At 32.4% G+C, this 12,119-nt stretch overlaps 2 protein-coding genes across 2 annotated transcripts; one reads left to right on the top strand and one right to left on the bottom strand.

Moving 5' to 3' along the window:
• Positions 1-1,642: 1,642 nt before the first annotated feature.
• LOC111796015 (putative receptor-like protein kinase At1g33260) lies at positions 1,643-3,596 on the top strand. Its single transcript, XM_023678696.2, has 2 exons — positions 1,643-2,250; positions 2,717-3,596. Exons 1-2 carry the CDS (start codon positions 1,941-1,943, stop codon positions 3,415-3,417), a joined length of 1,011 nt encoding a protein of 336 aa, XP_023534464.2. The 5' UTR covers positions 1,643-1,940; the 3' UTR covers positions 3,418-3,596.
• An 851-nt stretch (positions 3,597-4,447) lies between these two features.
• NIP5;1 (NOD26-like intrinsic protein 5;1) lies at positions 4,448-7,533 on the bottom strand. The gene is made up of 4 exons (XM_023678705.2): positions 6,885-7,533; positions 5,927-6,346; positions 5,113-5,174; positions 4,448-4,945 (listed from the first exon to the last, which is right to left on the bottom strand). The coding sequence occupies exons 1-4, from the start codon at positions 7,101-7,103 to the stop codon at positions 4,750-4,752; spliced, it is 897 nt and encodes a 298-aa protein (XP_023534473.1). The 5' UTR covers positions 7,104-7,533; the 3' UTR covers positions 4,448-4,749.
• Between the last annotated feature and the right edge of the window lie 4,586 nt (positions 7,534-12,119).

The raw sequence follows: 12,119 nt of genomic DNA, 5'->3' as shown, positions 1-12,119 counted from the left end.
CAGACGTGTGGAATACAAAGGGCGAGAGCAATAAATGATTAGGGTTGCTAAGGCGTGATTTTACAGACAAATTAATTAATTAATTAGTTAATTAATGAATGAATGAATTATTAATTAATGAATTAAGAAGTGATTACGAAATGCGCGAGGCGCCATCAAGTTCTTGAATGCCGCGTGTTCGGTAAGGCACACTGCTTTTGAAAGATGCGGTTCTCTTAATTTGAGCTTTCATTTCCTATTTATTTATTTATTTATATACCAATTTATAATTTTATAATTACTTAAATCCCACATTTTAAACACACGTGTTAGCTTTTTCAAAATCCAACAACTTTTTTTTTTTTTTTTTTTTTTTTTTTTTTTTTGTCTTGTTTCTATTTTTTTTTCTCATCTTTTATTTATATATTTTTATGATTTTTTTTAGAGGAACTTTAAATACTAGAAATGAAAATTATTTTTTTTAAAAAAAGAGGTGAGATTATACACAATTTTTAAATGGTTATAAAACGGGATAAGAACAAAGGGTTGAGGTGCATAAAAATAAATGAAAATAAAATAAAAGATGATAAATAATGAATTAATACCAATAATGAAATTAAAAGAAAATTGATAAAATTAATCAAATCAAAAAACAAATTAATTAAATTGGCTCAACTAACGAAATCAGCATCTCTAAAATTGATTATACATTTGATAAAATTGACTCAAACCAACCCAATGCCAAATTGACCGCCACCTCTTAATTTATTTTATATTAATTGCTATATAATGATATATATATATATATATATATATATATATATATAGCCTAATGTAGCTAATGTAGTATGAAAGTGGGTTTCACTTTTTAACTTATATACTCTTTGATTTTCGTTTTTTAATCTAAAACAATTTTTTTTTTTTTTTTTTTTTTTTTTTTTGTCGGTCGTATTGCGTTTATGACGTTAGGAGCATTGCCTGTCACAACCTCAATGAAACACTTTCAACAATTTTATATAAGACTAATATAACATAAACGAAGATGCACCACTGTAACAACATAGAGCACAGTGTTGAATTATTATAGCTTATTCAATTGTTATATGTAATAAAACTATATATAAAAGATGATTCTATACATTAAACCACTCTTTATAATAAAAAGTTGGTATGACTATATAGGTAGATAGGTACAATAAATTGAACTATATATATATATATATATATACTTTTAGCCGGTGATTGGAAGACATTGTATTCTCCTTATATGAAGTGATCAACATATACGTTTAGTCAATATTCATCATTGTATTTTCTCTGTGTGTTCAGTTAGATCAAATATATGCGTTATTGTGCAATCTTAACAAACGGTATTTAACGTTGTGACGATATGCTTAAGTATCTCGAGACTAATGCAAGAAAGAAGGCACCTCGTTGGTAATGTTTTGCTCTTGTTTTGGTACCATCACAGTGGTGAGAGAGGGGAGAATTTAAGTAGGCAATTAAGAAGACACAAAATTGGGAGCTAACGTACATGAATGTAATAATTATAGGACAGTGTCCCAAACCAAACGAACCCATAAAATGATATATAATGGCCCGCACGAGTGAGTTGTCGGCTCATTCCTTACACTAAAAAACTCCCCTTTTTTCTGTTCTGTTCTCTTGGCTTCTTCGTAGCTTCCCAGCCAAGACCAAACCCAAATCCAAAGCCAAAGCCCCTGCACCCACCAACCAACCAACCAACCATATCGAAATTTTGAATCATACCCACTTCTTAATCTTTCAATTCCCAGAATAAAAACCTTTCCTTTTTCAAAACCCATAAAGAATATCGACTCTTTTCACGCTACCCACCCACTCCCCATGCCTTAAATATTCTTCTTCTTCACTTCACTTCTTAATCTCTCTTCATTTCGCTTTTTCCTTCCTGGGTTTTCTTTATTTTTTGGTTTTTCCAAATGGGTTTGCTTCGATTCTTCAAGAAATCCAAACTTGCTCATAAAAAAACCGTTCTTGACCATGTTTTTTTCGGTGCTGGGAAGTTCCGGTGGACTGAGATCGAGGCTTTCACTAATCATTTCTCCACCGTCGTCGGCTCCGGCGGCTTTAGCAAAGTGTATCTTGCTCGGATGACAGCCGGAGCGGCGGCGGTTAAGATTTTGGGCGGTAGTGAGCGGCTCAATCGGATGTTCCGGCAGGAGTTGGACATTCTCCTTCAGCTCCGGCACCGGAATATTGTCGGTTTCATTGGCTATTGCGATGAACGAGGTGAGAAGCTGAGTAACTATTTTTTAAAAATGTTCTTGTTTTCTTGAGTGGAATTGGGTTTACTTTCGGAATTTGATTCGTTTAATTAATACATTCTTTTTTTAATTAGATAATGCAAATGAAAAGTCTAATTTTTTTTGTTAATTAATTAAATTTGCATTAGTGCTTCAAAATTAAAGTAGTTTTCTTCCCATTTAGAGAGGAAAAGAATAAAGGAAAAAGAATGATAATGGATAATACTTTCTTTTTCGAATAAAAATCACTTTGCCCGAACCGGCTCGACCCAATTTGGGTCGGTCTTTAAAAATGAAGTGGTTCAAGTTTGAACCAAATTTAAAGACGAGTTTATGATAGATAGGCTGAATCCGGGTCGAATTTAATTTAATAATTCGAGTTTAGCTTAATTAATATTCCAATGATTAAAGTATAATTTAAATTCTAAAAGTGAAATTCAATGAAATTGCAGATTTAGGAGCTTTAGTATTCGAATATGTCCCAAATGGGAATTTACAAGAGAAGCTCCACAGCCGACCGGCGGCGGCGGTGGTTCTGCCATGGAAAATCCGGCTGACCATAGCCTTTCAATTAGCCCAAGCAATCGAATATCTCCACGAGAAATGCAGACTACAAATCGTTCACAGCGATATAAAATCTTCAAACATTTTACTCGACGAACGATTCAATTGCAAATTGTGCGATTTCGGCTCTGCAAAAATGGGATTCTCGTCGGCGGTGGCGAATCAGTCGTCGTCGTCGCCGCCGAGCCCCTTCAGAGCAAAGCAATTGATGATGGGATCCCCTGGTTACACAGATCCCCAATACTTGCGAACCGGAATCGCCTCAAAGAAGAACGACATTTACAGTTTCGGCGTCGTTCTGTTAGAGCTAATCACCGGAAAAGAGGCATTCTGTTCGGAAAAGGGTCAGATTTTAACTTCAATTATACCGCCGACGGTGCGCCACGGTGGAGGAATTACACCGTCGGCAGTGGTGGAGCTAGTGGATCCGCGGCTTCGGGGGGATTTCGATGGGGGAGAAGCGGGAGCCTTGCTCTCAATTGCGACGGCTTGCATATCGCAGCCGCCGGCGCCCAGGCCGACGATCGGTGGGGTGCTGCAAATGATGAAGGAGCGGATCGGGAAGATGAGCGGAGACACGTGGCGATAAATTATTGGGAAATGAGCGGTGGTAAAAAGTGTAAATATGTAAATGGGTTGAGGTTTTTTTTTTTGGAGTGGAATATTTGTTTGTTTGAGCAATTAATTCAATTGTATAACTATAACATATTCAAAATTCACATGTTTATGGTAATATTTATATCTTTATGTCACACCAACTTTTTAGCATGCACAATAAAACAATAATAATAATGAAAAATATTAGAAAATTTGGTCACTCGATCAATCCTTGAAGCTATCAACAATTATTGAGACGCTCAATGTAGTAACTTAATGCTTCAGCGCTCGACGCCAACCAAAGATAAACGTGCGTAGAAACTTTTTCAATTCTAATAACTATGTTGCAACATTGCAGCTCTTTAAGTCAGTGAGCGATAATGCCTTAGGGGTGAAATGAAAAATGAGAGACACTAACGCATTATCCCGAATGAATAATATCAAATTGAATCTCGAGGGGTAATAATTTAGTTTGGAATATTATTTTTTTAATATATATATATATATATTAATTAATATTAAAAAATTAATATTCCAAACCTATCCGTTAATTTTTGTCATCACCATGTATCATAATTGGGCCGAGCTGATTGGCCCAACCATATGAAATGTGGGCCAAAGATGGGCCTGAGCTTCAATCATTTTCTGGGCTAGACTCAAACTGGTCCAGCCTAATGTCTAGACCTAGTCCATGAGACTATCTCAGTGGAGCAAGATTTTATCTGTTAATTTAAAAAAATTAAAAAATCACTTCCGTCCTTAAAAATTTATAAAAATAACAATTTAATCTTTAAATTTTAAAATTTATTCTCTTAACTTATAATGTAAAACATACTTTTCGAGTTAGAGATACACGAGGATTAGGAACGTGAGTGGGTCAGTACATTATTCAACAAGATAGTCAGGTTATTAAAGAGACAAAAAAAAAAAAAAACTCAGCTATGAATTGAATGTCTTACGTATGAATATATGATGTCGAAATTATTCAACTAAACTGGACGAGCAGGAATGAAAGACGATGCTAGCAACAGAAAACAACATTCAATAATTTCTTTGTTATAGTAAACAAAGTTTATTATAGGACAAAGCTGATAAGAAACCATAATGAGTGTGTTCATATAAAGCAAACCTCCAAAGAAGTCAATTAATTCAAAGACAGCAAGAACAAGAGAAGCAAGCAAACACAATAACAATAAAACACACACAAACATATAGCAATTCAGGCGACGATCTTCAAGTCTCATCCATCACCAATCGCCTTACCTTTATTCTTCCACTAATCACACACACCCATTATCCTGATTACAATGGCCGACGGCCGTTTTCAGCGGCGGAAGCTCCTCACCTGAGACGGAGCATCCACTTCGTCGTCTCGCAGCTTCACGGCGGTGTAAGTTCCCGCGCCGACGATGGCTCCCAGCGTTGGTGCTACTAGATACACCCATAATGCTCTGTAATTTCCGGCAGCCACGGCGGGGCCCAATGTTCGAACAGGGTTCATGGAACCACCACTTGAGGGCCTGAAAAACAATAAAGTTATGATTGAGAATTGTGTGAATAGGATCTTTAGTTATTGAAAGTGGGGAAAGATGTCATTTTTTTGACACCCAATTGTTTATTGAGGCTTGGTTTAGCAAAAAGTTGGCAAAAGATTGGATTTTTAAGATGAAATCATATCTCAACTCACCCGGCGACAAGAATGTTCACCATAACTGTAGCTCCGACTGCAATCCCAGCCAACTCTCCCACCTGTAACAAAAAGGACCATAATTTGTTAACTGTTGTTGAATGATGAAAGTCACACCTCGACTAATTTAAGGAATGATAGTAGGTTTATAATCAAAGAATACTCTCTCAATTGGTAGTGAGGCCTTTTGGGGAAACCCAAAGCAAAGCCATGAGAGCTTATGCTGGACAATATCATACCATTGTGGAGAGTCGCGTTCGTCTAACATTAACAACATGATTAGCATACCACTGATTGTTAAGAGAGGAATCCCAGATCAGCTAATTTAAGGATTGATCATAGGTCTTGCATCTCCATTGGTATCATAGGTTCTATACTCAAAGTGGATAATATCATACCACCTTGAAGAGCCGTGTTCCTAACATGGTATCAGAGCTATACCCTTAACCTAACCACATCAATAGAATCCTCAAATGTCGAACATAGAAGTTGTGAATCTCAAAGATATAGTCAAAAGTGACTAAAGTAAGTGTTGAACTAAGGATATACTTTATTCGAGGGTTCTAGAGAAAGAGTTGAGTCTCGATTAAGAAGAGACTGTTTGAGGGCTCCATAGGCCGTATACTTTGTTCGAAGGGAGGATTGTTGGAAGACGAATCCCACATTGGTTAATTTAAGGGATTGATAGTGGGTTTATAAGTAAGAAATACATTTAGTACGAGACCTTTTGGTAAACCAAAAACAGAACTGACAATATCATATCATTATGGAGAAGGGTAGTTCCTAATAAGATGGTTATAGAAAGTGTAGTTACCGCTCGAGTATCGGTTGCGACGGCGGTGACGACGAAGAGAAGATTGAAAGTGATGAAGAATTCAAGAGCGAAGGCTTGGCCGGTGCTGACAGAGGGGACGGTGACGCCGCCAGACATGAAAGGGTGGAAAACACCTTTAAGAGCAAAAGAGGCACAAATGGAAGCAGAGACCTGAGCAGCGATGTAGGCAGGGACTTGGACCCATGGGAAGTGGCGGAGAGCGGCGAAGGCAATGGTGAGCGATGGGTTTAGGTGGGCGCCGGAGATGTGTCCCGTCGACAGAATTACGATCATTACGGCCAGCCCGGCACACGCAGCGTTTCCGATCAGAGTCTCGGCGCCGTTGTACTTCTGATTCACAATGGGTCCTGCCGTCGCCGCAAATATCAGGATGAATGTTCCCACGAATTCTGCTCCCAACTAAATTTCAGTCAAAACAAATAATTAATTTAGCATCTAAATAAATAAATAAATAAATACATACATACAACATACATACATACATACATATACATATACATACATATATATATATATATGTATATTTATTTATTTATTTACTGCAAAAACGAAAGTGATAAGAAGGAATATTAAAATCCTATTTTATTTCATTTCGTTCCAAAATATTTATTTATTTTTAATTCCTAATTATTTATTATTTTTAATCTATATACCCTTAAGAAAATATTGACAATTTTAATTTTTATTTCATGATTGAATTCAAATAAATTGATAAATAAATAAAGCACAATAATACTAAAATTAAAAGATATCTATTCTAATAACTGAATTCAATTAGCCCACTTTTATATATATTTTAAAATATATCAAAATAAATATTAAAATAATAGGATTAATAATTAAAATAGGCTAATAATGAGGATTAAAATATAAATTAAAGGCATAAAAATAATAAATAAAAGAGAGAGAGAGAGAGAGAGAGAGAGAGAAATGGTACCTTGCGGGTGAGAGAAACATCAGGAACAGGAAAGTCAGTGAAGCACGTGTGAGGCTGGCCCCACGTGGGAGCATTCACGGGCAAGCACTTACACCGCGGCATTGACTTCCGATCGTACGACAACGAATCCACCCGCAACCCAGAAAACAGCGGCCCTCCCGGCGTCCCCGGCGTCGCCGGAGCCGACGGCACCGGCGTTCCACTTTCCGATTCCGGCATTTCCTCTTTTTTTGGAAAAACAAACTTGTGGGTATGAAAAAAAATCAAATTTTTTTTTTTGGGTTTTTTGTGGGAAACGGTGGGGATACGAAGGAATCGAAGTTACATGATTTTGAGGCTTTTATAAAGGTTGATCTAAGGCAGAATTGGAAGCTCAGCCAGGATAACAATAAACACTAGATTTCTCTTACTCTTGGATCGAAAATCAAGAACTGAACTGGGTTTTGTTTTTTTTTTTTTTTTTGGGTTTTTTTGGGAAGAGGGCTGATTTCAAAAGGGGCTGAAATTACATGATTTGGAGGCTTTTATAAATGTGAAGCTAAGGAAGATTTGGTGGGTCTAGCAAGAACATCCAACAGAAGAAGGAAGCTTAGAAGCTTTAAAGGAAGAAAATGGCAGACATGAAAGAGAGAAACAACAGCGCTGCAAATTAGAGTAGCAATGGAGAGGAGGAAGAGGAAAGAGAGGAATTTATACAGAGGAACGAACACCAATGAATATTTGCTTTTTATTTATTTATTTATTTATTTATTTATTTATTTTGATGTGAAATATTGTAATGAAAAAAACTAGTTGATATAATTAATGGAAGAAAGTCAATGGCCATCGATTTTTGTCTTCATACACCTCCTTCGCTTACCGCAATAATGGCTGGGCGGGGCGAGGAGGAATTTCTTATTTTTCTTTTATTTATTTATTTTATTTATTATTGTAAATTAACTATTAACCCAAAATTTAAATTGGTAAAATTGAATTTTTGTTTTTGTTTATAATATAATTGAAATAATAGAAGATTTGTCGCGTGTTGAAATATTTAATAAAAATGTAAGAACCGGTGTATTAGCAACATATTATATACTTGTAATGTGATAAATATCTAAATATTGCACATTGTATTATATTTTATTAATTAAATACTATATTAATGATTATATTTTATTTAATGATCTAATATAAAAGTGGCAAATAATTGATTTAGGAGAGAAATTTTTCATATTTTGAATATTGGTAACCAATTTTGACTCCTATTTTAATTTCTCTAAAATAATACTTTTTTTAAAAAATCTAAATTAAAAGCTTAACCTAACCCATATGCATAATTTAGTGAGTTTAGAAATCTCCAATTTTCAAAAACATTTATTTATTTTTTAATTTGAATATTCATATAAATGTTTTAGAACGTCTCGTATAACATAACCACCACGTTATCTACTTGACTTATAATATTTTTAGCATATGTCGTCCTCACTTACATACTTGCTACTAAAATTTTTAAGAAGTCATCCGTGAGATCTCACACCAGTTGAAAAGGGGAACAAAAAAAAAAAAAAAAAAAAAAAAAACATTGCTGGGTATGCAAACCTCTCGTTTGTAGATGCATTTTAATACAATGAGGTTGACGGTGATACATAACAAGCTAAAGTGAACAATATCTGCTAGCGGTGGACTTAAACAGTAGAATGGAGGAAAGGAAAGTAAAGCATAAAATGAAAATGAAGAATAAATAATGATCCTCTCCTTTTGGGTTAAACAACAATGTAACGCAAAGGTTTCCTAGGCTAAGAATGCAAATACAAATAGGGCGCACATGCATTCTAATCTTCCCATTGCCTTCCCAATTACCCAATAATAATTAATTAATTATTTAATTAATTAAAATAATACCCACCGCCCACCAACGACTCAATAATGTAACTTCAAATAAAGTGTTCATTGTTTCGTCACCAAACTAAGCATTTTTTGGCCCTTTCAACCAAGCTTCCATCACTTTATCTTTTATCCTCTCTCCCCACATCAACACATTTATTTTACTAAATAAATAATCGCTTCATTATTTATTTTTTTCCTTCTCGTCATTTTTGTTTCGCTCGATCGTAGATGGATCACGTGACTTGATGATACGAAATTACAGATAGGAAATGCTGAATTTTTTTTTGATAGTTAGTACTTATATCAACAAGGTGCATATTTCTTTCAGATGACTCAACTCTAAATACTTCAAAATTAAGTGTACTTAGAACAGTGAACTATATTTTGTTTTAGAGATATTTATTTAATTTGTGAGATCGAGTCTCACTAGGACTCACCCCATTTAGGGGGTGGAAAATGCTCGTTTAAACAAGGAATGAGGGAGAGAGTAGAGGGAGGGGAGAATTTCTCCAGAGACGAAGATTACATTTCCTATCCTCGATAGATCTAATCTCTGTCCTTTTTTTGCTCATTATATATTAAAAAAATGAAAAAATTCATTTACTCGATTGTGTTGTGGGAATGTTAATTAAATTAATTTCATCGTGCTCTAGCTAATTATTATTATTTTATTTTTTAAATTATTAATTCATCATTGTCAATGCTTTTCATAAACCATCCTTCTAAGTAATCATAGGAGTGAGAAAGAAATAAACGGCCAAAAATGAGTTTGTTTTATTTTATTTTAATTTTTTTAACGAAAAAAATACGTGGACTTGGAATTTTGAACCTTCCACTAATTCTTAAATTATGCATGTTCAATTTCTTTTATTAATGGTTGAAACAATAATTTAGTTATTGCTTTTATTTTATTGCTAATGGTTTTATTAACGTACACACACAATGTTTATGGGTTATTATCATCTTTTTCTAATTTAATTTCTTAATTTAAATAATTCTTATTAAACAATAAATCCAACTCACTCAACTCAACTGTAAAATATATATTTTGATTTGGTTCGTTCAAATGGTTCGAGTCATTTATTTAAATTTTTATTATTAATTATGAAACTAAAAAAAAAAAATTTACAATTTAACCTCGTGCTTTATGTTTATTAATATCGATTGATTTCATTTAATTACAAAAATTAATTCATTAAAAAGAAAAAAAAAGTAAAAAAAAAAGGTTATTGTGATTGAAGGCAAATGTAAAAGAGCAAAAAGTGAAAAGGTAAAGCATGGAATTAAATATTTTATAGACATAAGTTGGTAGAAGATGACTAAAGAAGAAAAAAATTGATCTGATGGCGTCCTTTATAAGACTCAACTTTCTTTAATAGAAAAAAGACACGGTTAGCTATATGACAAATTAGATAGTTGAAAATATTCGAGAGAAATAAAACTTTCAAATAATTCATCGCTATCGCATAATGCAAAATAATTGCGATGTATTATGAAGATAAGAAATGAAAAAAAAAAAAAAGTTATTTTGAATATATTCTTATTTATCTCAAAATTTTAAAACGCTTCTCGTAGAAAAAGACATAAAGGGTAAGTTTGAGAATTTTTAAACAAAAATTATTTTATTTATTGGAGTTAACAATTTGAGGTTTTCATCCATTTATCGAAGTCAATAGAATTAAATTATTTTAAAAAGTTCTGAATATTTAATACAATTATAAATCTGCAATAATTGAGAGATTTAATGTTAAATTAAATCATACAAAAAGTCTTAACACCATCTTGCAACGAAAAGCATTTAAAACAAACAAATATATATATATATATTTATTACCAATATAATTTTTGTTTTGTTTTGAAATAAAACTCACGACCAATGACAGCCATTATAATAACATTATCGTACTCACGAAGATAATTTTAAAAAATATATTGAGAGGCATTTAAAAAATAGTTTGAAAAAAGGTGACGTCTTCATAATAATAAAATAATATTAATACCAATTTTATGTCAATTAATTCAGAAAATAATATACATAAAGTTAAAAATATTAAATTTGAAAAAAAAAAAAAAAAAAAAAAAAAGAGAATGGTGGGGGGATGAGCATAATCAGAGAATGCTTCGGCCATTAATACTTAATCACGTTCTTAACATCTTTTAATTACTTATCTTAGTCCCATTAATTTGGAATCTTTTATTTATTTATTTATTTATTATTATATTTATTTATTTGACAACGCCTAGACTCGAGTCCAATCTTACACGGCGATGTAGGCGGCAACACAACAAGCCAGCCCAATTTATTGAATTTCTAATTATTATTATTATTTTAATTTGACTCCCTAAAATTAATTAAATTTTGGAATACATTAATAAAATCAGTGTATATTGTTGATTTTATGTCCACGTCCCAAACATATCTATTTATTGTTTTTATTTATTTATTTATTTATAAATTTCATTTTTTTAATTACTTTGGGGATAATTATGATGAATATGATTTTTTTTAAAAAAATAAAATTATAGGATTAAAAGTTATAATTTATGGGGAACAAAACATAGTGGGAATGTGTTTTAAATAGGAAGATTAAATGATGATTCTAAGAATCCAAATAAATATTAAAAAGGAAAAAAGGAATTTCAAGTGAAAATGTTTTGTAGTGTGACTTTCACGATTTTAAAATTGAGAATTATTATTATTATTATTATTACTATTACTATGATTATTTATTTATTCCTCTACTTTAATTTTGGACCACTCCTTAAACATCCACTTTTTTTTTCTAGAATAAAATTTTGATTAAAATATAACTTTTGAAAATATATTTTATTTTATTTGAAGAACATTGAAAAAGAAAAGAAAAAAAAAATAATACTATTTAAATATTCTTCTAAAGCACCTTAAAATATTTGGTTTATGGAATGTTTGGTGGGTGTTTATAATAATAATAATAATAATAATAATAATAATAGTGAATTAGAAATTAAATATTTTTAATTATTTGAGAATATATATAATAAAAATTTTGGAATGAGTTAAGAGGAAGAAAAGGGGTATCGAGGATGATGGAATAAGGTTTGACTATGGAATAGTGTTTATGTTTTAATTAATTAAATAAAAAATTAAAATAAATAATTGGTGGTGGAAAATGTTGATCTCCATCATCATCATCATCATGGTGGTGTTGTTGTTGTTCTATCTTTTTGCTCACTTTATTTTTCTTATTCTTTCTATTCTCTTTTTTGTGATCCTTTCGTTTGGAATTGGACACAACAACGGTTGTTTAATGGAGCGCATCATCATAGCATATCATTTCGTTTCGACCTTCCCAACATCAATGGCTTACAATTAACGGTTCCTACAAC

Source organism: Cucurbita pepo, chromosome 5 (genome assembly GCF_057944985.1).
Source record: "Cucurbita pepo subsp. pepo isolate OVF chromosome 5, ASM5794498v1, whole genome shotgun sequence".
Lineage (NCBI taxonomy): Eukaryota > Viridiplantae > Streptophyta > Magnoliopsida > Cucurbitales > Cucurbitaceae > Cucurbita > Cucurbita pepo.
Note: the sequence above shows the minus strand (reverse complement) of the source record. Positions and strands in the feature narration are given on the sequence as shown.

Excerpts from the sequence above, each read along its gene's own strand:
- LOC111796015 (XM_023678696.2), top strand. The coding sequence starts at position 1,941 with ATGGGTTTGCTTCGATTCTTCAAGAAATCCAAACTTGCTCATAAAAAA. Across the intron at positions 2,251-2,716 it reads TGGCTATTGCGATGAACGAG|ATTTAGGAGCTTTAGTATTC; the intron begins GTGAGAAGCTGA and ends ATGAAATTGCAG.